Source organism: Oncorhynchus kisutch, unplaced genomic scaffold, assembly GCF_002021735.2.
Source record: "Oncorhynchus kisutch isolate 150728-3 unplaced genomic scaffold, Okis_V2 scaffold1652, whole genome shotgun sequence".
Classification (NCBI taxonomy): domain Eukaryota; kingdom Metazoa; phylum Chordata; class Actinopteri; order Salmoniformes; family Salmonidae; genus Oncorhynchus; species Oncorhynchus kisutch.
The window spans coordinates 8,705-36,412 of record NW_022263597.1 but is presented as its reverse complement, the minus strand read 5'-3'; the positions used below and the strand labels follow the sequence as shown (position 1 = coordinate 36,412).

At 45.1% G+C, this 27,708-nt stretch overlaps 1 protein-coding gene across 2 annotated transcripts; it reads right to left on the bottom strand.

Annotated features, from left to right (window-relative positions):
• Nucleotides 1-738: 738 nt before the first annotated feature.
• Nucleotides 739-27,458, bottom strand: LOC116367129 (endophilin-A3-like). Of its 2 annotated transcripts, XM_031818836.1 has the most exons (10): nucleotides 27,362-27,458; nucleotides 24,831-24,903; nucleotides 22,854-22,997; nucleotides 21,592-21,725; nucleotides 21,133-21,291; nucleotides 6,563-6,666; nucleotides 5,791-5,912; nucleotides 5,587-5,625; nucleotides 4,391-4,450; nucleotides 739-3,941 (listed from the first exon to the last, which is right to left on the bottom strand). In XM_031818836.1, the coding sequence occupies exons 1-10, from the start codon at nucleotides 27,374-27,376 to the stop codon at nucleotides 3,739-3,741; spliced, it is 1,053 nt and encodes a 350-aa protein (XP_031674696.1). In that variant the 5' UTR covers nucleotides 27,377-27,458; the 3' UTR covers nucleotides 739-3,738. The 2 variants fall into 2 exon arrangements, with proteins under 2 accessions (XP_031674696.1, XP_031674697.1); XM_031818837.1 differs by lacking the exons at nucleotides 4,391-4,450; nucleotides 5,587-5,625.
• Nucleotides 27,459-27,708: the final 250 nt, after the last annotated feature.

Below are 27,708 nucleotides of genomic sequence, written 5' to 3'. Positions count from 1 at the left end.
CTGTGGTACTCATCACTGGTAATGTTGTTTCCCAAGGAAATAGAGAAAATACACTGTGGATATGAGCCAACATTTGACCAAGCTTCCCTCAGCACTGTGCTGTTTACAACTGTGGTTCTCAAGCATTTATGACGCACAAAAACCTTTAGGAATAGTGGCACATGTTGACTGACTCAACATTTTTGACTAAAGCTAGAATAGAACAAGTCGTTTCAGCCACAACCCAAAAGATTTCAGCCCTCTCCTGCCATTTGGGAATCACTGGTCTATAGACATGATATACTTGGTGAGTCTTAAAACCTGAAATCCACTAAAAGGATGAAAATGTACACTTTCCACCAATGTTGTACTGTACCAAGGTCAGTTCTATGCGTGTTAATTGTCCTATATGTGGGAAATGCTACTTCGTAGCAGGGCTCTGAGCCCTCAATTATGAGGACTATTTATATCCTTTGTATAACTGAAGCTATGGAAGGGCTGAAGTCAATTCCATTTCCACTCAAGTCTATTCAGGAAAGGAATTCATTGTCCATCACTTTCAATACTTATGAGGATTTTTTTATGTTTTTCATTCACTGGGTTGGTCGTTGGAATGGAACTGAGCCCAACCTGCTAAGGTGAGTGTATAGAGACTCATACATACTGGAACTGTGCTGTGTATGGTAGGAACAAATAAATACTGAAAAGGCAAATGTGTTAAAAGTTATTCAACTATTTTAAAACAACATCAAAGATGGCTCAGTATTTGCTTTTCATTTATTTACGCAATATACAGTACGTATGAATATATTCATTTACAACATCAATAAAACACATTTTATATAGATTATGTTCCAGAAAATAAATCAAATCCAAAAAGGAGGTGATGAAGTATGTACAGCCAGTTTCCATGGACTAAGTTTGGGGTGAAGTGACACTGAACAGAGAGGTTTCAGAGCTGGTTAAGTAGAGCAGAGAGAACAGTAACATTGGACATGGACATATAGTCCAGCTGTAGTGTTGGGGAGGTGTCATCTCAGTCATCACACAGTGGCTTTGTCCCAAATGGGACGGACACACACTGTCAACCATCAGACAGACACCTTAAGAAAGCAGCAGGCTATTACAGAACAGAAGGGTTGGGCTTCAGAACTATCTTCTTCCACAGTGAAGGTTTTTCCATTTCTTATGCTGCCTCCTACAAAAATCAGTTTTCTCTCTCACAATCAAATCCATGGCTACAGTCTTTCTTTTTAAATCATGCAAACAGGGGTTTTCCATATTCACTAGCAATATGAAAACAGTGTGTATTATCTTTAGATATGGTCCTACATTTCCCCTGTTGTTTAGTTCGTGTAGTTGGTCCAGAACATGGTTATACTTAGAGAAAGAAGATGCTTAAGAATGTTTAAGTGTATTTTGGTAGAAATACCCAATCCAGACTTTTGGGTAAAGGGAATGTCCACACACTATACAGTGGCTTTTTAAATACTGTTTTTCTAAATGAAAAAGGGAAACCAATGACCCTCCATGGTGATGATTCAGTTATGGCATTGTTGTTCCATCCTTCTGGAGTTATCCATTCTGTTGAATGGTGAACATATAAAGTCCAGAGCTATATATACACAGTACATAATACTTATTATAGGGCTCTGATGAATTCCATTCTCAGCAGAGAGAGAGAGAGGCTATTGGCAGTTAAAAACCAACTATCAGGCTAAAGAGACGTGTCAAATAGAAGGTCAGGTCAGAGCAACGCTGCACTTCCTAAATAAGCCCAGGGTTATCGGACTTCAGACATGATACTAGACAGGCATATCTCATTAAAGGCACACTTCATTGCTTCTATTTCTGGTCACCTGTGAGGCCTTAGATAACACCTGTTTGTTTTGAAGGCTTGAGAGTCTTTGCAAGTGCAAAGTACAAAGACAAAGAAGAGCCTGACTGATGTGAATCAAACAATGTTAGTTTGGTTTCAAGTGTGTAAGTACTTTGTGGCACTACCACAGGGGAAAGAAAAGTGACAAAGTATGCCTTTAATGTGTATCATTTTGAGACTTCGTTCAATCTACAATGGTGGTCTGACGTTACATGGCAGACAAACTGTTTCATCACATACAGTACATATCGTGGTCCATATCAATCTATTTATTCACCATCAGACGGTACTGTACTCTCATGGTGAAGGACATAGAAAGTGCAGTGCTTGAGGAGAAACTAGAAAACATACAGTATGTGCATGTCTGGAGGTGTGCGTTCAGGTCTAAAGCTTCAGTGCAATACAGACAACATTTTAAAAAGCACTTAAACGGTCCAAGTGGGTCAAGGCATTCACCCCCGTCTGACACAGAACAGTGGTACAGTCCTTAGAGGAGTCTTTACGTCACAGTAAGACCAGACCATGTAAACACAGAGAGAGAGAGGGACATTCAGAGTTGTAAAATCAGTTCCGTACAGTTTAAAAATATGTGTTTGGGATAACACTTAAGAGCACAACAGGCAGACAAGCAGGCAGACGGACAACAGGAACAACTCTGGGCACATGTTAAAGCCTATAATAACCTAGAACTAGGGACTAGAGTTTGTATTGGTCAGGTAACATGGTCAGGCATAACTCCTGGCCCTACAGATAACAGCAGAGAAAAGGAACAAAAAGACCACTCCTAACTCAACATCAACACTTGAAGAAGAGTTACACAGGAAAACCCTAACCAAACGGAGATGCACAGTAGCAATGTGGATTTTTCCAGGAGACTCCATTTTGTTTTCTCATGGTGGCAGATCATGAGAAAAGCATCATCTTTGATAACCTGGAATTACTTTTCTTCAGTTAGTCCACACCTGTTACACAGCGATTTTCAGGTGATTATTTTAGTCGTCTTGTCTGATGGCGTCACCTGTAGCTGCTCCAAATGGAACACAGTTTGGGGGAGGAACCCTGATTTTCACATTCCACAAACCATGAAAAGAACAATGTAGAAAATAAATATTGTAAAAGACAAAGAGAAAAGTAGTACACTTATTGAATGTCTGTGGCGAAAAGCAAGGCGTGGTCATCTGAGGAGGACTTTGATGAAGTGTGTTGTGATCAATTTCATATGACGATTTCATGGAGTTTGTGGTTTGGGTTAGGGGCTGTGTGGGTGCTGGGGTATTGGAGGGTTGGAGTCTGGGACTAGGGATTACATGTCGTTTTGACAATAAATTAGACATAGGTTTGTGCTAGGAGTTGTTGTGCTAGGAGTTGTTGTGCTGAGAGTTGTGCTGAAATCCCAAATAAACCCATATCCCCTCTAACCCCTACACACTCCTATTGATCTTAAAGGAATGGTATTAACACGATCTGATTAGCTTCACTCTGCCTTCTGATAGACTGCTTAGAATGTCCACTTCCTTCCTTATACCTGTCCAATCTTTTCAGATCTACAAAAGTGTCTAGGGTATAGGGTCGATTTGCGATTGAGTACTGTGTTTCTAAGGCTGAGGGTGTAAGGGTAGGGACTGGAGGCTGGGGGTTGATGACAGGATGCTTGAGGGTGGGGATTGAAGTCTGATGAAATGGACACTGTGTATAATCCCAAATCGACACCAAGACCCTGCACCCTATGCACCTGTGGAGATCTGAGCGGATCAGATCAAAATAACAAAATCCTCTCAGATCTCCACAGGTGCATAGGGTGTAGGGACCAGGGGAGGCTGTGTGGAGGTTGGGCTCTGGAGATTGGTCCCTGATTGGGTGGTGTCCTGTCCGTTCCTGTCTCACTGGGGCAGGGGTACGATAACCTCCACATAGTTGATTGGGAAGAAGCCAGAGTCTCCGTTTATCATGCCTTCGTACCAGTTGTCATCTATCTGGTTGGTGAGGATGATGATGTCACCCTCCTTAAAACCCAGCTCACCATCGTTCTCTGGCTCAAAGTCATACAGGGACCTGGCACACGGCTGGTCCAGCACCTCTGATTCTGGAGGGAGGGAGGAGAAGGGGTGGGGGGAGAGGGAGGATAAGGGGTGAGGGAGGAAGGAGAAGAGGTGAAGGGGGAGAGGGAAGGAGAGGGGGATGGGGGTAGGAGGAGAGGGGGTAAAAATAGAGAACTGTCAAACACCAGCATGTATCGTCTTCTGTTCCCTGTTCCCTCTTCCTCTGATAAGGATCTGATGTGGGTTGGTGCAGCAAAACAAATCCAACACATTAAGAAAAACAGACAGTGGTGTGATAGTGACAGTATGGAGGAGTAGAGGACAGTTACAGTAGACTGGGTTGTTGTTGGACCAAGGTATGAGGGTGTGCATGTGTGTGTGTGTGTGTGTGTGTGTGTGTGTGTGTGTGTGTGTGTGTGTGTGTGTGTGTGTGTGTGTGTGTGTGTGTGTGTGTGTGTGTGTGTGTGTGTGTGTGTGTGTGTGTGTTACTCACGGTGGCCGTTGAAAGTGGGACTCTCTGGCCAGGACAGAGGGACGGTGGTGAAGGGATCAGCTGGGTGAGAGATGGATGGAGAAACATGGAGATGGAAGATGAGACAAGCACCAACAAACACAATGCCTGCAACTTTCCTGAAATTCCCAGGTTTTCCAGAAATCCTCAAAGGATGACCCCCGGTTTTCCTGCTTTTTCAATCCCGATTCCAGGAATCTTCCAACACAATTTTTTTGCTGTTGAAATATACGTGAATTTTGCGACCCTTACCCTACTCATGACATGATTACTCCTGCCATGGTTGAAACAGCAACCAATATCTGATGAATGAATAATAAATTGACTGATGCCTCCTGAGTGGCGCACTGCATCGCAGTGCTAGATGCGTTACTACAGACCCGGGTTTGATCCCAGGCTGTGTTGCAGCTGGCCGCGACCGGGAGACCCATGAGGCGGCGCACAATTGGCCCAGCGTAGTCCGGGTTAGGGGAGGGTTTGGCCGGACAGGATGTAATTGTCCCATCGCGCTCTAGCGGCTCCTTGTGGCGGGCCAGGTGCATGCACGCTGACTTCGGCCGCCAGCTGTACAGTGTTTCCTCCGACACGTTGGTGCGGCTGGCTTCCGGGTTAAGCGAGCAGTGTGTCAAGAAGCAGTGAGGCTTGGCGGGGTCGTGTTTCGGAGGACGCATGGCTCTCGACCTTCACTTCTCCCGAGTCCGTACAGGAGTTGCAGCGATGGGACAAGACTATAACTACCAATTGGACATCACAAAAATAAACTGACTGACAAACTTTAATCTGAGGGGATAACAGCTTTTATCTTAATATGTTAAACCTATTACAGATGTGATCTTTTCAGTGTGCTATTTGTAACTGCTCTTAGCGGTGTAGGGTGAAGTTGACCTTAGACGCTGATCCTGGGGCAGTTTTGCATTTCTCCCACTAATGGTTTAACCCAGAGCAATTTTCATGGAGGTTGTTACACCCTCTAACCACATGAGGGCAGAAAACAGATTTTTTAAAGTCACATTGATGGGGCCAGAGAACTTGCAAGTTATTACTTGGCTAAAAATGATCATGACTTCACAGGAGTTTTGATTTGTCTCAGATTATCTCTAGAGAGGCAGAATAAGTCATTTTTAAGACTATGTATGGGTGCGACACCTGTTTGATGTGATCAGTCCAAGTATACCTACTTTTCCCATTTCCATTTACTGTGTGGTTGATCTGGATGTCTGCAAAGAACCACAGACACATATAACATGACTTATGACTTGGGAAAAATAACAGTGGGTGAAAGGATAACATGGACAAACTGATGGGGCTGATCAAAACAAATATGAGCAGAATTGATACACAAACACACAGACAAACACACACACTACCGTACAGTACAGTACCTGAGGACTTGAGTGAGGAGCTATATGATCCATTGTGTTGAGTGTTGTCTATGGTCTCAATGCTGCTCATGATGGACTTTGGTTTAAATTCTCTCTTCGGTCGACTGCTGGCTGAGGATATCCTGTGGGAGGCATTATGATGTTATCCACTGTGGCCCAACAACATGTGTACATTACTGGCTGAGGATACCCTGTGAGAGGCATTATGATGTTATCCACTGTGGCCCAACAACATGTGTACATTACTGGCTGAGGATACCCTGTGAGAGGCATTATGATGCTATCCACTGTGGCCCAACAACATGTGTACATTACTGGCTGAGGATACCCTGTGAGAGGCATTATGATGCTATCCACTGTGGCCCAACAACATGTATACATTACTGGTTGAGGAGACCCTGTGAGAGGCATTATGATGTTATCCACTGTGGCCCAACAACATGTGTACATTACTGGCTGCATAGTCTAAAGTGGTTTCCTCCTGTCCTTGTCCTGTTTCCTTCAACTGGTTGGTTTTCCTTCAATTTGGTTTTCAATTTAGTGCAATTAGAATATGAACTGAGGATGATTTTTTTATTCAGGCAGTGAATTTCAACTTGAATCAGAATTACTGAATTGAAAACTGAAAAGGTGAAAGCAAAATGGCGGATGCTCACTAGGGAGTTGCTTTCACGTGTCCAGCTCTTTCACATCAGTGCAGAATAAGGGAAGGAGACGAGGAGGCAGGCTGTTTAGGGACTGTGGAGTGTGATAGCTGTAGTTAGTTAGTTGCCTGTTTTGTAGTTGGGTGTTGAGGTCTTCTAGGATCTCCAAGGACTGACGGTGGTAGTCTAACGCCGCTTCAACCAACGCTGACAGCTGACTCACCTGCTCCACCTACCAAACACACAACACAAGAATATTATCCATCTTATCAAGCACTTTATCTTGTATGAAGAACATGTAGTGAACTATTTCTTGGTAAGATTGACATTGCGATTGTACTGTAAAGTGCTGCACTTTGTGACAACTGTTGTTGTCAATACGGGATAGACAACTGGTTCAACAGGTGTGGACTAACAGTGAAATGCTTTCTGATGGGAAAGAAAATAGAGAAATAATAGAAAAGTAAAACACGTAATAATAAAAGCAATAATAGATACATAATGAGTAACTATAACTTGTAACTTATAGACAAAAGCTACCAGTACTGAGTGGATGATAACTTACTTATATACAAGAGGTACCAGTACTGAGTTGATGTGCAGGGGTATGAGGTAATAACTTGGCTACATACAAGAGGTACCAGTACTGAGTTGATGTGCAGGGGTATGAGGTAATAACTTGGCTACATACAAGAGGTACCAGTACTGAGTTGATGTGCAGGGGTATGAGGTAATAACTTGGCTACATACAAGAGGTACCAGTACTGAGTTGATGTGCAGGGGTATGAGGTAATAACTTGGCTACATACAAGAGGTACCAGTACTGAGTTGATGTGCAGGGGTATGAGGTAATAACTTGGCTACATACAAGAGGTACCAGTACTGAGTTGATGTGCAGGGGTATGAGGTAATAACTTGGCTACATACAAGAGGTACCAGTACTGAGTTGATGTGCAGGGGTATGAGGTAATAACTTGGCTACATACAAGAGGTACCAGTACTGAGTTGATGTGCAGGGGTATGAGGTAATAACTTGGCTACATACAAGAGGTACCAGTACTGAGTTGATGTGCAGGGGTATGAGGTAATAACTTGGCTACATACAAGAGGTACCAGTACTGAGTTGATGTGCAGGGGTATGAGGTAATAACTTGGCTACATACAAGAGGTACCAGTACTGAGTTGATGTGCAGGGGTATGAGGTAATAACTTGGCTATATACAAGAGGTACCAGTACTGAGTTGATGTGCAGGGGTATGAGGTAATAACTTGGCTACATACAAGAGGTACCAGTACTGAGTTGATGTGCAGGGGTATGAGGTAATAACTTGGCTATATACAAAAGGTACCAGTACTGAGTTGATGTGCAGGGGTATGAGGTAATAACTTGGCTACATACAAGAGGTACCAGTACTGAGTTGATGTGCAGGGGTATGAGGTAATAACTTGGCTACATACAAAAGGTACCAGTACTGAGTTGATGTGAAGGGGTATGAGGTAATAACTTGGCTATATACAAGAGGTACCAGTACTGAGTTGATGTGCAGGGGTATGAGGTAATAACTTGGCCATATACAAGAGGTACCAGTACTGAGTTAATGTGCAGGGGTATGAGGTAATAACTTGGATATATACAAAAGGTACCAGTACTGAGTTGATGTGCAGGGGTATGAGGTAATAACTTGGCTACATACAAAAGGTACCAGTACTGAGTTGATGTGCAAGGGTATGAGGTAATAACTTGGCTATATACAAGAGGTACCAGTACTGAGTTGATGTGCAGGGGTATGAGGTAATAACTTGGCTACATACAAGAGGTACCAGTACTGAGTTGATGTGCAGGGGTATGAGGTAATAACTTGGCTATATACAAGGGGTACCAGTACTAGGTTGATGTGCAGGGGTATGAGGTAATAACTTGGCTATATACAAGAGGTACCAGTACTGAGTTGATGTGCAGGGGTATTAGGTAATAACTTGGCTATATACAAGAGGTACCAGTACTGAGTTGATGTGCAGGGGTATGAGGTAATAACTTGGCTATATACAAGGGGTACCAGTACTAGGTTGATGTGCAGGGGTATGAGGTAATAACTTGGCTATATACAAGAGGTACCAGTACTGAGTTGATGTGCAGGGGTATGAGGTAATAACTTGGCTACATACAAGAGGTACCAGTACTGAGTTGATGTGCAGGGGTATGAGGTAATAACTTGGCTATATACAAGGGGTACCAGTACTAGGTTGATGTGCAGGGGTATGAGGTAATAACTTGGCTATATACAAGAGGTACCAGTACTGAGTTGATGTGCAGGGGTATTAGGTAATAACTTGGCTATATACAAGAGGTACCAGTACTGAGTTGATGTGCAGGGGTATGAGGTAATAACTTGGCTATATACAAGGGGTACCAGTACTAGGTTGATGTGCAGGGGTATGAGGTAATAACTTGGCTATATACAAGAGGTACCAGTACTGAGTTGATGTGCAGGGGTATTAGGTAATAACTTGGCTATATACAAGAGGTACCAGTACTAGGTTGATGTGCAGGGGTCTGAGGTAATAACTTGGCTATATACAAGGGGTACCAGTACTAGGTTGATGTGCAGGGGTATGAGGTAATAACTTGGCTATATACAAGGGGTACCAGTACTAGGTTGATGTGCAGGGGTATGAGGTAATAACTTGGCTATATACAAGAGGTACCAGTACTGAGTTGATGTGCAGGGGTATTAGGTAATAACTTGGCTATATACAAGAGGTACCAGTACTGAGTTGATGTGCAGGGGTATGAGGTAATAACTTGGCTATATACAAGAGGTACCAGTACTGAGTTAATGTGCAGGGGTATGAGGTAATAACTTGGCTATATACAAGAGGTGCCAGTACTGAGTTGATGTGCAGGGGTATGAGGTAATAACTTGGCTATATACAAGAGGTACCAGTACTGAGTTAATGTGCAGGGGTATGAGGTAATAACTTGGCTATATACAAGGGGTACCAGTACTGAGTTAATGTGCAGGGGTATGAGGTAATAACTTGGCTATATTACAAGGGGTACCAGTACTAGGTTGATGTGCAGGGGTATGAGGTAATAACTTGGCTACATACAAGGGGTACCAGTACTAGGTTGATGTGCAGGGGTATGAGGTAATAACTTGGCTATATACAAGAGGTACCAGTACTGAGTTGATGTGCAGGGGTATTAGGTAATAACTTGGCTATATACAAGGGGTACCAGTACTAGGTTGATGTGCAGGGGTATGAGGTAATAACTTGGCTATATACAAGAGGTACCAGTACTAGGTTGATGTGCAGGGGTATGAGGTAATAACTTGGCTATATACAAGAGGTACCAGTACTGAGTTGATGTGCAGGGGTATTAGGTAACAACTTGGCTATATACAAGAGGTACCAGTACTGAGTTGATGTGCAGGGGTATGAGGTAATAACTTGGCTATATACAAGAGGTACCAGTACTGAGTTAATGTGCAGGGGTATGAGGTAATAACTTGGCTATATACAAGAGGTGCCAGTACTGAGTTGATGTGCAGGGGTATGAGGTAATAACTTGGCTATATACAAGGGGTACCAGTTCTAGGTTGATGTGCAGGGGTATGAGGTAATAACTTGGATATATACAAAAGGTACCAGTACTGAGTTGATGTGCAGGGGTATGAGGTAATAACTTGGCTACATACAAAAGGTACCAGTACTGAGTTGATGTGCAAGGGTATGAGGTAATAACTTGGCTATATACAAGAGGTACCAGTACTGAGTTGATGTGCAGGGGTATGAGGTAATAACTTGGCTACATACAAGAGGTACCAGTACTGAGTTAATGTGCAGGGGTATGAGGTAATAACTTGGCTATATACAAGGGGTACCAGTACTGAGTTAATGTGCAGGGGTATGAGGTAATAACTTGGCTATATTACAAGGGGTACCAGTACTAGGTTGATGTGCAGGGGTATGAGGTAATAACTTGGCTATATACAAGGGGTACCAGTACTAGGTTGATGTGCAGGGGTATGAGGTAATAACTTGGCTATATACAAGAGGTACCAGTACTGAGTTGATGTGCAGGGGTATGAGGTAATAACTTGGCTATATACAAGAGGTACCAGTACTGAGTTGATGTGCAGGGGTATGAGGTAATAACTTGGCTATATACAAAAGGTACCAGTACTGAGTTAATGTGCAGGGGTATGAGGTAATAACTTGGCTATATACAAGAGGTGCCAGTACTGAGTTGATGTGCAGGGGTATGAGGTAATAACTTGGCTATATACAAGAGGTACCAGTACTAGGTTGATGTGCAGGGGTCTGAGGTAATAACTTGGCTATATACAAGGGGTACCAGTACTAGGTTGATGTGCAGGGGTATGAGGTAATAACTTGGCTATATACAAGGGGTACCAGTACTAGGTTGATGTGCAGGGGTATGAGGTAATAACTTGGCTATATACAAGAGGTACCAGTACTGAGTTGATGTGCAGGGGTATGAGGTAATAACTTGGCTATATACAAGAGGTACCAGTACTAGGTTGATGTGCAGGGGTCTGAGGTAATAACTTGGCTATATACAAGGGGTACCAGTACTAGGTTGATGTGCAGGGGTATGAGGTAATAACTTGGCTATATACAAGGGGTACCAGTACTAGGTTGATGTGCAGGGGTATGAGGTAATAACTTGGCTATATACAAGAGGTACCAGTACTGAGTTGATGTGCAGGGGTATTAGGTAATAACTTGGCTATATACAAGAGGTACCAGTACTGAGTTGATGTGCAGGGGTATGAGGTAATAACTTGGCTATATACAAGGGGTACCAGTTCTAGGTTGATGTGCAGGGGTATGAGGTAATAACTTGGATATATACAAAAGGTACCAGTACTGAGTTGATGTGCAGGGGTATGAGGTAATAACTTGGCTACATACAAAAGGTACCAGTACTGAGTTGATGTGCAAGGGTATGAGGTAATAACTTGGCTATATACAAGAGGTACCAGTACTGAGTTGATGTGCAGGGGTATGAGGTAATAACTTGGCTACATACAAGAGGTACCAGTACTGAGTTGATGTGCAAGGGTATGAGGTAATAACTTGGCTATATACAAGAGGTACCAGTACTGAGTTGATGTGCAGGGGTATGAGGTAATAACTTGGCTACATACAAGAGGTACCAGTACTGAGTTGATGTGCAGGGGTATGAGGTAATAACTTGGCTACATACAAAAGGTACCAGTACTGAGTTGATGTGCAAGGGTATGAGGTAATAACTTGGCTATATACAAGAGGTACCAGTACTGAGTTGATGTGCAGGGGTATGAGGTAATAACTTGGCTATATACAAGAGGTGCCAGTACTGAGTTGATGTGCAGGGGTATGAGGTAATAACTTGGCTATATACAAGGGGTACCAGTACTAGGTTGATGTGCAGGGGTATGAGGTAATAACTTGGCTATATACAAGGGGTACCAGTACTAGGTTGATGTGCAGGGGTATGAGGTAATAACTTGGCTATATACAAGAGGTACCAGTACTGAGTTGATGTGCAGGGGTATGAGGTAATAACTTGGCTATATACAAGAGGTACCAGTACTAGGTTGATGTGCAGGGGTCTGAGGTAATAACTTGGCTATATACAAGGGGTACCAGTACTAGGTTGATGTGCAGGGGTATGAGGTAATAACTTGGCTATATACAAGAGGTACCAGTACTAGGTTGATGTGCAGGGGTATGAGGTAATAACTTGGCTATATACAAGAGGTACCAGTACTGAGTTGATGTGCAGGGGTATTAGGTAATAACTTGGCTATATACAAGAGGTACCAGTACTGAGTTGATGTGCAGGGGTATGAGGTAATAACTTGGCTATATACAAGGGGTACCAGTTCTAGGTTGATGTGCAGGGGTATGAGGTAATAACTTGGATATATACAAAAGGTACCAGTACTGAGTTGATGTGCAGGGGTATGAGGTAATAACTTGGCTACATACAAAAGGTACCAGTACTGAGTTGATGTGCAAGGGTATGAGGTAATAACTTGGCTATATACAAGAGGTACCAGTACTGAGTTGATGTGCAGGGGTATGAGGTAATAACTTGGCTACATACAAGAGGTACCAGTACTGAGTTGATGTGCAAGGGTATGAGGTAATAACTTGGCTATATACAAGAGGTACCAGTACTGAGTTGATGTGCAGGGGTATGAGGTAATAACTTGGCTACATACAAGAGGTACCAGTACTGAGTTGATGTGCAGGGGTATGAGGTAATAACTTGGCTATATACAAGGGGTACCAGTACTGAGTTAATGTGCAGGGGTATGAGGTAATAACTTGGCTATATTACAAGGGGTACCAGTACTAGGTTGATGTGCAGGGGTATGAGGTAATAACTTGGCTATATACAAGGGGTACCAGTACTAGGTTGATGTGCAGGGGTATGAGGTAATAACTTGGCTATATACAAGAGGTACCAGTACTGAGTTGATGTGCAAGGGTATGAGGTAATAACTTGGCTATATACAAGAGGTACCAGTACTGAGTTGATGTGCAGGGGTATGAGGTAATAACTTGGCTACATACAAGAGGTACCAGTACTGAGTTGATGTGCAAGGGTATGAGGTAATAACTTGGCTATATACAAGAGGTACCAGTACTGAGTTGATGTGCAGGGGTATGAGGTAATAACTTGGCTACATACAAGAGGTACCAGTACTGAGTTGATGTGCAGGGGTATGAGGTAATAACTTGGCTATATACAAAAGGTACCAGTACTGAGTTAATGTGCAGGGGTATGAGGTAATAACTTGGCTATATACAAGAGGTGCCAGTACTGAGTTGATGTGCAGGGGTATGAGGTAATAACTTGGCTATATACAAGAGGTACCAGTACTAGGTTGATGTGCAGGGGTCTGAGGTAATAACTTGGCTATATACAAGGGGTACCAGTACTAGGTTGATGTGCAGGGGTATGAGGTAATAACTTGGCTATATACAAGGGGTACCAGTACTAGGTTGATGTGCAGGGGTATGAGGTAATAACTTGGCTATATACAAGAGGTACCAGTACTGAGTTGATGTGCAGGGGTATGAGGTAATAACTTGGCTATATACAAGAGGTACCAGTACTAGGTTGATGTGCAGGGGTCTGAGGTAATAACTTGGCTATATACAAGGGGTACCAGTACTAGGTTGATGTGCAGGGGTATGAGGTAATAACTTGGCTATATACAAGGGGTACCAGTACTAGGTTGATGTGCAGGGGTATGAGGTAATAACTTGGCTATATACAAGAGGTACCAGTACTGAGTTGATGTGCAGGGGTATTAGGTAATAACTTGGCTATATACAAGAGGTACCAGTACTGAGTTGATGTGCAGGGGTATGAGGTAATAACTTGGCTATATACAAGAGGTACCAGTACTGAGTTAATGTGCAGGGGTATGAGGTAATAACTTGGCTATATACAAGAGGTGCCAGTACTGAGTTGATGTGCAGGGGTATGAGGTAATAACTTGGCTATATACAAGGGGTACCAGTTCTAGGTTGATGTGCAGGGGTATGAGGTAATAACTTGGCTACATACAAGAGGTACCAGTACTAGGTTGATGTGCAGGGGTATGAGGTAATAACTTGGCTATATACAAGGGGTACCAGTACTAGGTTGATGTGCAGGGGTATGAGGTAATAACTTGGCTACATACAAGGGGTACCAGTACTAGGTTGATGTGCAGGGGTATGAGGTAATAACTTGGCTACATACAAGGGGTACCAGTACTAGGTTGATGTGCAGGGGTATGAGGTAATAACTTGGCTACATACAAGGGGTACCAGTACTAGGTTGATGTGCAGGGGTATGAGGTAATAACTTGGCTACATACAAGGGGTACCAGTACTAGTGTAACGGCGTTCGTCTGTTGAAGGAGAGTCGGACAGAAATGCAGCGTGGTGGTTACTCATGTCTTTTAATGAAGATATAGCAATACACGAAATAACTTAAATACAAAAACAACAAACGAAACGTGAAAACCTATACAGCCTGTCTGGTGCTAACTAACACAAAGACAGGAACAATCACCCACAAAATACACAGTGAAACCCCGGCTACCTAAATATGGTTCCCAATCAGAGACCACAAGAATCACCTGACTCTGATTGAGAACCGCCTCAGGCAGCCAAGCCTATGCTAGACACACCCCTAATCAGCCACAATCCCAATGCCTACAAAAACCCCAATACGACAACACAATAAGCCCATGTCACACCCTGGCCTGAACAAATAATTAAAGAAAACACAAAATACTAAGACCAAGGCGTGACAGAACCCCCCCCCCCCAAGGTGCGGACTCCCGGACGCACCTCAAAACCATAGGGAGGGTCCGGGTGGGCGTCTGTCCATGGTGGTGGCTCCGGCTCGGGACGTGGACCCCACTCCATTAATGTCATAGTTCCTCCCCTTCGCGTCCTGGGATAATCCACCCTCGCCGCCGACCATGGCCTAATAGTCCTCACCCAGAACCCCACTGGACTGAGGGGCAGCTCGTGGCTGAGGGGCAGCTCGGGACTGAGGCAGCTCGGAACTGAGGGGAAGCTCGGGACTGAGGGGAAGCTCGGGACTGAGGGGCAGCTCGGGACTGAGGGGCAGCTCGGGACTGAGGGGCAGCCCGGGACTGAGGGGAAACCCAGTACTGAGGGGAAGCCCAGTACTGAGAGGAAGCCCAGTACTGAGAGGAAGCCCAGTACTGAGAGGAAGCCCAGTACTGAGATGAAGCTCAGGCAGGTAGTTGGCTCCGGCAGATCCTGGCTGGCTGGCGGATCTGGAAGAGTCTGGTTGACTGGCAGATCTGGAAGAATCTGGTGACTGGCAGATCTGGAAGATCATGGCTGACTGGCAGATCTGGAAGAATCTGGTTGACTGGCAGATCTGGAAGAATCTGGTTGACTGGCAGATCTGGCTGCTCCATGCAAACTGGCAGCTCTGGCTGCTCCATGCAGACTGGAAGCTCTATGCAGACTGACAGCTCAGGCTGTTCCATGCAGGCTGACGGCTCTGGCTGCTCCATGCAGGCTGACAGCTCTGGCTGCTCCATACAGGCTGACGGCTCTGGCTGCTCCATGCAGGCTGACGGCTCTGGCTGCTCCATGCAGGCTGACAGCTCTGGCTGCTCCATGCAGGCTGACAGCTCTGGCTGCTCCATGCAGGCTGACAGCTCTGGCTGCTCCATGCAGGCTGACAGCTCTGGCTGCGCTGAACAGGCAGGAGGCTCCGGCAGCGCAGGAGAGGAGACAGGCTCTGGCTGCGCTGAACAGGCGGGAGACTCCGACAGCGCAGGAGAGGAGGAAAACGCTGGCTGCGCTGAACAGGTGGGAGGCTCTGACAGCGCTAGAGAGAAGGATGGCTCTGGCTGTGTTGAACAGGCGAGGCGCACTGAAGGCCTGGTGCGTGGTGCTGGAACTGGTGGTACTGGATCGAGGACACGCACAGGAAGCCTGGTGCGGGGAGTTGCCACCGGAGGGCTGGTGTGTGAAGGTGGCACAGGATGGACCTGACCGTGAAGGTGTACTGGAGAGCCTGAGAGCAGGGCTGGCACAGGACGTGCAAGGCTAGGTAGGTACACAGGAGGCCTAGTGCGTGAGGCTGGCACACTCTTCACCAGCCGACTAACACGCACCTCAGGACGAGTATGGAGCGCTGACCCAGGTGCCATCAAATCCCTGACACGCTCCGTCGGACGAATATCATATCTAAAGCACCAAACTAGCAACTCCCTCATAACTCTCTCCTCCACTTTCCCCATTAACTCCTTCACAGTCTCTGCTTCGCTCACCTCCAACACCGGCTCTGGTTCTGGTCTCCTCCTTGGCTCCTCACGATAAACGGGTGTGGTGGGTGATTCTGTAACGGCGTTCGTCTGTTGAAGGAGAGTCGGACCGAAATGCAGCGTGGTGGTTACTCATGTCTTTTAATGAAGATATAGCGATACACAAAATAACTTAAATACAAAAACAACAAACGAAACGTGAAAACCTATACAGCCTGTCTGGTGCTAACTAACACAAAGACAGGAACAATCACCCACAAAATACACAGTGAAACCCCGGCTACCTAAATATGGTTCCCAATCAGAGACCACAAGAATCACCTGACTCTGATTGAGAACCGCCTCAGGCAGCCAAGCCTATGCTAGACACACCCCTAATCAGCCATTATCCGAATGCCTACAAAAAAAACAATACGACAACACAATAAGCCAATGTCACACCCTGGCCTGAACAAATAATTAAAGAAAACACAAAATACTAAGACCAAGGCGTGACAACTAGGTTGATGTGCAGGGGTATGAGGTAATAACTTGGCCACATACAAGGGGTACCAGTACTAGGTTGATGTGCAGGGGTATGAGGTAATAACTTGGCTATATACAAGGGGTACCAGTACTAGGTTGATGTGCAGGGGTATGAGGTAATAACTTGGCTATATACAAGGGGTACCAGTACTAGGTTGATGTGCAGGGGTATGAGGTAATAACTTGGCTATATACAAGGGGTACCAGTACTAGGTTGATGTGCAGGGGTATGAGGTAATAACTTGGCTACATACAAGGGGTACCAGTACTAGGTTGATGTGCAGGGGTATGAGGTAATAACTTGGCTATATACAAGGGGTACCAGTACTAGGTTGATGTGCAGGGGTATGAGGTAATAACTTGGCTACATACAAGGCGTACCAGTACTAGGTTGATGTGCAGGGGTATGAGGTAATAACGTGGCTATATACAAGAGGTACCAGTACTAGGTTGATGTGCAGGGGTATGAGGTAATAACTTGGCTATATACAAGGGGTACCAGTACTAGGTTGATGTGCAGGGGTATGAGGTAATAACTTGGCTACATACAAGGGGTACCAGTACTAGGTTGATGTGCAGGGGTATGAGGTAATAACTTGGCTACATACAAGGGGTACCAGTACTAGGTTGATGTGCAGGGGTATGAGGTAATAACTTGGCTACATACAAGGGGTACCAGTACTAGGTTGATGTGCAGGGGTATGAGGTAATAACTTGGCTACATACAAGGGGTACCAGTACTAGGTTAATGTGCAGGGGTATGAGGTAATAACTTGGCTACATACAAGGGGTACCAGTACTAGGTTGATGTGCAGGGGTAATAGGTATGGAGGTAGATAGGTACATATAACTAGGAATAAAGGGACAGATAATAAACAGTAGCAGCAGCGTATGTGATGCGTCAAAAAAGTTAGTGCAAAAAGGGTCAACGCTATTTGGTGAACTATTTAACTAACTATTTATCAGTTTACGGCTTGAGGGTAGAAGCTGTTCAGGGTCCTGTTGGTTCCAGACTTGGCACATCGGTACCACTTGACATGCAGTAACAGAGAGAACAGCATATGACTTGGATGGTTGGAGTCTTTGAAAAAATTTTGGCCTTCCTCTGACATCGCCTGGTATAGAGGTCCTGGATGGCAGGGAGCACGGCGCCAGTGATGTACTGGGCCGTCCGCACTATCCTCTGTGGTACCTTGCAGTTGGATGCCAAGCTGTTGCCATACCAAGTGGTGATGCAGCCAGTCAAGATGCTCTCAATGGTGCAGCTGTAAAACGTTTTGAGGATCTGAGGGCCCATGCCTAATATTTTCAGCCTCCTGAGGAGGTGTGTTTGGACCATGATAGATCCTTATCGATGAGGACACAGAGGAACTTGAAGCTCTCAACCTGCTCCACTACAGCACCGTCAATGTGAATGGGGGCGTGCTCGGCTCTCTGTTTCCTGTAGTCCACGACCAGCTCCTTTGTCTTGCTGACATTGAGGGAGAAGCTGTCTTGGCACCACACTGCTTGATTGATTCTGCTAGCAGGGTGTTTAGGCCTCAGAGCTCCAGCGAGTGTCACAGACAGAGAGAACGTGTTTACAAAACCCTATAACTTTAATCATGAAACCCTCACTGCACCCTCTCTCTGGTTCGGACATAGAGATAAACTCTGTGACTTTTCAGCTGCAGCAGAGGCTACCATCCCCCACCTCAGCCTCAGGCCTGTTAGGGACCAGGTTGCCAGGGAACACAGTCAGCTGACCTGGTCAGCCAATCACAGGTCCTATCTGGTGAGGTAACAGACCTATTCAAGCCTGTTCTTTAGTTGGACACAGGGGGTGCAGAGAGACAACAGGTCAGAAGAACTCTGCACCACCTCAACACAACTGAACACTGGGCCCTTCCTACAAGGACAAGAACTCTGCACCACCTCAACACAACTCACCCCTTCCTACAAGGACAAGAACTCTGCACCACCTCAACACAACTGAACACTGGGCCCTTCCTACAAGGACAAGAACTCTGCACCACCTCAACTCACCCCTTCCTACAAGGACAAGAACTCTGCACCACCTCAACTCACCCCTTCCTACAAGGACAAGAACTCTGCACCACCTCAACACAACTCACCACTGGGCCCTTCCTACAAGGACAAGAACTCTGCACCACCTCAACACAACTCACCCCTTCCTACAAGGACAATAACTCTGCACCACCTTAATGTTTATACAGTGCCTTGCGAAAGTATTCGGCCCCCTTGAACTTTGCAACCTTTTGCCACGTTTCAGGCTTCAAACATAAAGATATAAAACTGTATTTTTTTGTGAAGAATCAACAACAAGTGGGACACAATCATGAAGTGGAACGACATTTATTGGATATTTCAAACTTTCTTAACAAGTCAAAAACTGAAAAATTGGGCGTGCAAAATTATTCAGCCCCTTTACTTTCAGTGCAGCAAACTCTCTCCAGAAGTTCAGTGAGGATCTCTGAATGATCCAATGTTGACCTAAATGCCTAATGATGATAAATACAATCCACCTGTGTGTAATCAAGTCTCCGTATAAATGCACCTGCACTGTGATAGTCTCAGAGGTCCGTTAAAAGCGCAGAGAGCATCATGAAGAACAAGGAACACACCAGGCAGGTCCGAGATACTGTTGTGAAGAAGTTTAAAGCCGGATTTGGATACAAAAAGATTTTCCAAGCTTTAAACATCCCAAGGAGCACTGTGCAAGCGATAATATTGAAATGGAAGGAGTATCAGACCACTGCAAATCTACCAAGACCTGGCCGTCCCTCTAAACTTTCAGCTCATACAAGGAGAAGACTGATCAGAGATGCAGCCAAGAGGCCCATGATCACTCTGGATGAACTGCAGAGATCTACAGCTGAGGTGGGAGACTCTGTCCATAGGACAACAATCAGTCGTATATTGCACAAATTTGGCCTTTATGGAAGAGTGGCAAGAAGAAAGCCATTTCTTAAAGATATCCATAAAAAGTGTTGTTTAAAGTTTGCCACAAGCCACCTGGGAGACACACCAAACATGTGGAAGAAGGTGCTCTGGTCAGATGAAACCAAAATGTAACTTTTTGGCAACAATGCAAAACGTTATGTTTGGCGTAAAAGCAACACAGCTCATCACCCTGAACAAACATCCCCACTGTCAAACATGGTGGTGGCAGCATCATGGTTTATGCCTGATTTTCTTCAGCAGGGACAGGGAAGATGGTTCAAATTGATGGGAAGATGGATGGAGCCAAATACAGGACCATTCTGGAAGAAAACCTGATGGAGTCTGCAAAAGACCTGAGACTGGGACAGAGATTTGTCTTCCAACAAGACAATGATCCAAAACATAAAGCAAAATCTACAATGGAATGGTTCAAAAATAAACATATCCAGGTGTTAGAATGGCCAAGTCAAAGTCCAGACCTGAATCCAATCGAGAATCTGTGGAAAGAACTGAAAACTGCTGTTCACAAATGCTCTCCATCCATCCTCACTGAGCTCGAGCTGTTTTGCAAGGAGGAATGGGAAAAAATGTCAGTCTCTCGATGTGCAAAACTGATAGAGACATACCCCAAGCGACTTACAGCTGTAATCGCAGCAAAAGGTGGCGTTACAAAGTATTAACTTAATTTTGCACGCCCAATTTTTCAGTTTTTGATTTGTTAAAAAAGTTTGAAATATCCAATAAATGTCGTTCCACTTCATGATTGTGTCCCACTTGTTGTTGATTCTTCACAAAAAAATACAGTTTTATATCTTTATGTTTGAAGCCTGAAATGTGGCAAAAGGTCGCAAAGTTCAAGGGGGCCGAATACTTTCGCAAGGAACTGTATATATATTTACCTTTATTTAACTAGGCAAGTCAGTTAAGAACGGCCTACCAGGGAACAATGGGTTAACTGCCTTGTTCAGGGGCAGAACAACAGATTTGTACCTTGTCAGCTCAGGGATTCGATCCTGCAACCTTTTGGTTACTGGCCCAATGCTCAAACCACTAGGCTACCTGCCACCTCAATACAACTCACCCTGGACCCTTCCTACTTCCTGTGTGTGTGTGTGTGTGTGTGTGTGTGTGTGTGTGTGTGTGTGTGTGTGTGTGTGTGTGTGTGTGTGTGTGTGTGTGTGTGTGTGTCTGTTTGGTGTATGGAAATGTGTGAATTGTATCCCTGCCTCCTACTGGTCATCTCCATCCTCTAACCGGGGTGCTTGGACAGTTCACCTATAATGGAAACAGACACCTCTATTGCAGACCACCACATGGTGGCACTCCTTTTCAGAGAGAGAGAACGAGAGAGCGAGAACCGTTACAACAGGTAGCGTATGCCTCTACTATTCACTCACATCGTTCTCCAGGAAGTTGAACATGCTCCTCTCGGCCAGCTCTTTGCTCTCCTCAAACTTCTCAACTGCCTGACGGATCTCCTCGTCAGGCACCTTCCCCTGACGCTTCTTCTTATAGTCAAAGTCCAACCGCCTCCCCTCCAGCTTCTTCAGGTGATGCTGCACACAAAACAATCAGGAGAGATCATTGACAAGGGGCAATATGGGGCAGTACAGAGGCTCTTCCCAGGAGGAATTGACGACGGCCCTCCTCAAAACCTTCATGAAACTTATAAAATAACATACAAATTAAACATTGCAAAATACAACTTTACAAAATTGCAAGTATACAACTTTTATGCACATCCCATATGGGCCCTGGTCAAAAGTAGTGCACTATAAAGGGAATAGGGTGCCATTTGTGATGCACACATGGAGTTCTGAAAGCTAATAGACACTGAGATGTAATATACCACTGACCGTGATCTCCTTGAGGTCTTTGTCCTGTAAGTTCTGGAGTGGGTCAATAAAGTTTTGTTTGACACTGATGTCCAGAGAGTCTTTCACGTCGGCCATCTGCCTCATGGCCTCACCGATGTCCACCAACGCACCGCCTGCAGACAAAAAACACCTGGGTCTTATTCACAAGGTACCAAACAGGCCAAAACTGGGAGGGACCTACCCGAACTTGTCCAATAAGAAACACTTGTTTTAATTTTCTTGTTGCAAAACCTTTTTCTACAGTTTAACATAATACGACCCTGCTGTCAGATACGAGCGAAACACGTGAAACAGAAACATGGTGGTTCTGACGGTGAGTGGGTTTGAGAGTAAGATGCTAGCAAACACCAGGGTTGAGTGTTTGATTCCCGCATGGGCCACTTTCACTGAATTCATGTGTCGCTAACAACTTACAGCAAGAAGGTGATGCAGGATCAATTAATTAACTATCTAGCAATTCTATATAGAATTCCATATCAGTGTGCATTATTCAATGGAATTGCAAAGTTAAAATCGAGATCCCTGAGAAATAATGATTTGGTTTCTAGATAGTTGATAACTGGATAATGTAACACCTGTTTGAAGTTTATATTGAATATTAAGGTCTGGTTTTCAAGACACAGATGAAGTCTAGGCTGGGATTCATTCACAGAGCAGCACACTGTTGAAGGTTATTCATGCTTGAACCAACATTCGCAGCATTTATTATGAATGTGATCTCCGAATTTATTTTAAAAGGTGAATTGTCTGCTGTCAAGTGTACTGCTCTATAGCACACCTTCCATTGAGTCCTGGCCTTAATCTTTCACTAAGATGGGAACATGGGCTTTAGTCTAGAACTACCCTTAATTTGTGTCTGGGAAACTGGGCCTTTACTAATGATATTATCAAAACCCATGTTCAGAGTAAGTACGTTTTGTAGCCACCAGGTGTCAGAGTTGAGACGGGAAGCAGCTCAACAAAGCCACAGGTTTTCACAGGCGGAAACACAGTACAGACTAGCTGGCTGCACACAGGGTGTGTGTGTGTGTGTGTGTGTGTGTGTGTGTGTGTGTGTGTGTGTGTGTGTGTGAGCGAGTGAGCGTGGGTGGGTTGGTGGGCGTGTGCACAGTCAGGTTAGGATGAAAAGCTTTTCAAAGGCTTCCTCTCGTGCTCCTCACAGCCCTCACATAGCACAGCGTGTGTGTCTGTGTGTGTGTGTGCACGTATGTGGGCTGAACGTGTGTGTGTGTGATTCATACCGAAGGAGGACTGGTCTCCCAGATCATGTCCATAGCGCATCATACAGTCCCCCAGTAGGCCCTCGGTCTGTGGGTATCCTGTGGTCTTCACCTGTCCTCTCATCTTTGACACTGTGTTTAACATCCCCAACTTGGCTCTGGAAGCTACAGCAAAACACATGGACTGATCACTTTTTATTTGTGTTTGTTTTATTTGTCACCAGCAGCATATCACCCTGCATCACACTGCTGACTTGCTTTCATCCATCCATCCACCCACCCACCCCCTCCATCCATCCACCCCTTCCATCCATCCAACCACCTCTTCTATCCATCCATCCACCCTTCCATCCATCCATCCATCCAAACCTTCCATCCATCCATCCACCCATCCATCCATCCATCCATCCACCCCTTCCATCCATCCAACCACCTCTTCCATCCATCCAACCCTTCCATCCATCCAACCACCTCTTCCATCCACCCATCCATCCATCCATCCATCCGTCCACCCCATCCATCCACCCATCCATCCACCCATCCATCCATCCATCCATCCGTCCACCCCATCCATCCATCCCTTCATCCATCCATCCATCTGTCCACCCCATCCGTCCTTTCATCCATCCACCCCTTCCATCCATCCATCCATCCATACACCTCTTCCATCCATCCACCCCTTCCATCCATACACCTCTTCCATCCATCCATCCATCCACCCCTTTCATCCATACACCTCTTCCATCCATCCAACCCTTCCATCATCCAACCACCTCTTCCATCCATCCACCCCTTACATCCATCCATCCATCCACCTCTTCCATCCATCCATCATCCATCCATCCATCCCTTCATCCATCCATCCATCCATCCATCCATCCATCCGTCCACCCCACCCATCCATCCCTTCATCCATCCATCCATCCATCCATCTGTCCACCCCATCCATCCATCCATCCAGCCCTTCATCCATCCATCCATCCATCCATCCATCCATCCATCCATCCACCCCTTCCATCCATCCATCCATCCATCCATCCAACCCTTCCATCCATCCACCTGATCCATCCATCCATCCACCCCTTCATCCATCCATCCATTCATCCCTTTCATCCATCCATCCATTCATCCATCCATCCATCCACCCCTTCCATCCATCCATCCATTCATCCCTTTCATCCATCCATCCATTCATTCATCACTTCCATCCACCCATCCATCCATCCATCCATCCATCCGTCCACCCCATCCATCCATCCCTTCATCCATCCATCCATCTGTCCACCCCATCCGTCCTTTCATCCATCCACCCCTTCCATCCATCCATCCATCCATACACCTCTTCCATCCATCCACCCCTTCCATCCATACACCTCTTCCATCCATCCATCCATCCACCCCTTTCATCCATACACCTCTTCCATCCATCCAACCCTTCCATCATCCAACCACCTCTTCCATCCATCCACCCCTTACATCCATCCATCCATCCATCCATCCACCTCTTCCATCCATCCATCATCCATCCCTTCATCCATCCATCCATCCATCCCTTCATCCATCCATCCATCCATCCGTCCACCCCACCCATCCATCCCTTCATCCATCCATCCATCCATCTGTCCACCCCATCCATCCATCCATCCATCCAGCCCTTCATCCATCCATCCATCCATCCAACCCTTCCATCCATCCATCCATCCACCCCTTCCATCCATCCACCTGATCCATCCATCCATCCACCCCTTCATCCATCCATCCATTCATCCCTTTCATCCATCCATCCATTCATTCATCCATCCATCCATCCATCCATCCACCCCTTCCATCCATCCATCCATTCATCCCTTTCATCCATCCATCCATTCATTCATCACTTCCATCCATCCATCCATCCACCCCTTCCATCCATCCTAACCATTCACCTACATAGTAAAGTTCTTTAACTTCTGCATGTAAGTTTAAGTAAGTTCAATATTCTGTAAAGTGTTGTCTCACCTGGGTTAGGTTGTAGGTATTCTGTTGTTTTGGTCAAGAGGTCCAACACTGATTTGTTTGTGACATCGATTTTCTAGAAACAAGACGATCATGTTAGCTCAATAGAGAGGGTCTTTATTTCAGCACGTATTGGTTACAAGAAGACAACTGTTCTTCCACCTTGGTCCTGGAGACTAGAGGTCGACCTCTACTGGAGACCCTTCCAGCCTATTGTAGGTCTGTGTTTCAGCCCAGTACCAACACAGCCGATCCAACAACTCAAACACTTGATGGTGAGTTGAGAAGTTGAATTAGTTTTTTTTGTATTGAGCTGGAACAAAAGCCTGCACCCCCTGCAGGAACCTGACTCAACCACTTAAACACTCAATGAAAGGTTGATTCAGGTGTGTTTCCACTGGGCAATTACTGGTTAATCAAGGTTGTTTCCATGTCATTTTACCTCAAATCATCAATGTAAGGGCATTTCGCCTTTTTTTCACCCAACCTTTATCCCAAATCCAATGACATGGTGAATGTACAGATGAAGTCGGGAATTTACATACACCTTAGCCAAGTACATTTAAACTCAGTTTTTCACAATTCCTGACATTTAATCCCAGTAGAAATGCCCTGTTTTATGTCAGTTAGGATCACCACTTTATTTTAAGAATGTGAAATGTCATGTTTCTTTCATCACATTCCCAGTGGGTCAGAAGTTTACATACACTCAATTAGCAACTGTGTCAGGTTTGTAGGCCTCCTTGCTCGCACACGCTTTTTCAGTTCTGCCCACAAATGTTCTATAGGATTAAGCTCAGAGCTTTGTGATGGCCACTCCAATACCATGACTTTGTTGTCCTTAAGCCATTTTGCCACAACTTTGGAAGTATGCTTCGGGTCATTGTCCATTTGGAAGATCCATTTGTGACAAAACTTTAACTTCCTGACTGATGTCTTGAGATGTTGCTTCAATATATCCACATAACTTTCCTTTCTCGTGATGCCATCTAGTTTGTGAAGTGCACCAGTCCCTCCTGCAGCAAAGCACCCCAACAACATGATGCTGCCACCACCATGCTTCACGGTTGGGATGGTGTTCTTTGGCTTACAAGCCTCCCCCTTTTTCCTCCAAACATAATGATGGTCATTTTGGCCAAACAGTTCTATTGTTGTTTTATCAGATCAGAGTACATTTTTCCAAAAAGTACGATCTTTGGCCTCAAGTGCAGTTGCAAACCGTAGTCTGGCTTTTTTATGGCAGTTTTGGAGCAGTGGCTTCTTCCTTGCTGAGCGGCCTTTCAGGTTATGTCGATATAGGACTCGTTTTACTGTGGATATAAATACTTTTGTACCTGTTTCCTCCAGCATCTTCACAAGGTCCTTTACTGTTGCTCTGGGATTGATTTGCACTTTTCGCAACAAAGTACGTTCATCTCTAGGAGACAGAACACGTCTCCTTCCTGAGCGGTATGACGGCTGCCTGGTCCCATGGTGTTTATACTTGCGTGCTATTGTTTGTACAGATGAACGTGGTACCTTCAGGCATTTGGACATTTCTCCCAAGGATGAACCAGACTTGTGGAGGTCTACAATGTTTTTTCTGAGGTCTTGGCTGATTTCTTTCGATTTTCCCATGATGTCAAGCAAAGATGCACTGAGTTTGAAGGTAGGCCTTGAAATACATCCACACGTACACCTCCAATTGACTCAAATGATGTCAATTAGCCTATCAGAAGCTTCTAAAGCCATGACATCATTTTCTGGAATTTTCAAAGCTGTTTAAAGGCACAGTCAACTTAGTGTATGTAAACTTCTGACCCACTGGAATTGTGATACAGTGAATTATAAGTAAAATAATCTGTCTGTAAACAATTGTTGGAAAAATGACTTCTGTCATGCACAAAGTAGATGTCTTAACTGACTTGCCAAAACTATAGTTTGTTAACAAGACATTTATGAAGTGGTTGAAAAACGAGTTTTAATGACTCCAACCTAAGTGTATGTAAACTTCCGACATCCACTGTATATAAAAAAATGTTTAACGTTGATTTCACGTCAGCTGACAACTCAAACAAATGTAAATCAACACTAGACGTTGAACTGAAGTCTGTGCCCAGTGCTGGGCTTGAACAAAAGCCTGCACCCCTGTGAATACCCGGGACCACAGAAGAACACCATCGTGGACAGTAAAAGAGCAGTAGTGCATCCATCCTGAGGTCTGGTAGTTATTGTCTCTGTCATAAATGGCATAAATGGCCTATAAAGTGCATTACTTTTGAAAAAAGGCCCATAGGGCTCAGGTCAACAGTAGTGCACTACATAGGGAATAGGTTGCTATTTGGGACGCAACCATTGGGAGGAGTAGAGTGAAGTTTCTCTTAGACACTGATCTTAGTTCAGTTTAGCATTTTCACTACTAATGGTTAAGTTCAGGATAGGTGGAGGGGAATCTGATCCTAGATACCTAGGGGACACTACAGCCCAGAGCCAGCCATTGTGTATACTACAAGGATGTTTTGCGTTGCTAATAGCGCCGTCTCTATCATCCTTACCCTCTCCATCTCCATGAAGTCTTCATCCAGCTTTGTCCCTTCAGCACCACTTATCTTCTCACTCAGCAACTATAGAGATGGAGGGGAGGGAGAGAGAGTGGTGGGGAAAGACAGAGAGAGAGGGGGGGAGAGAGAGAGAGAGGTGGGGAAAGACAGAGAGAGAGAGGGGGAGAGAGAGAGAGAGGTGGGGAGAGAGAGAGAGAGAGAGGATGGAGGGAGAGAGAGAGAGTGGGAGAGAAAGAGAGATACAAGAGGGAGAGGGGATGGAGAGAGAGAAAGATAGGTGGGGGGAGAGAGAGGTGGGGAGAGAGAGAGAGAGAGAGGATGGAGGGAGAGAGAGAGGGGGG

Excerpts from the sequence above, each read along its gene's own strand:
- LOC116367129 (XM_031818836.1), bottom strand. Across the intron at positions 21,726-22,853 it reads GGGAGACCAGTCCTCCTTCG|GCGGTGCGTTGGTGGACATC; the intron begins GTATGAATCACA and ends TTTTGTCTGCAG. Across the intron at positions 21,292-21,591 it reads AAGACCTCAAGGAGATCACG|CATCACCTGAAGAAGCTGGA; the intron begins GTCAGTGGTATA and ends TTTTGTGTGCAG.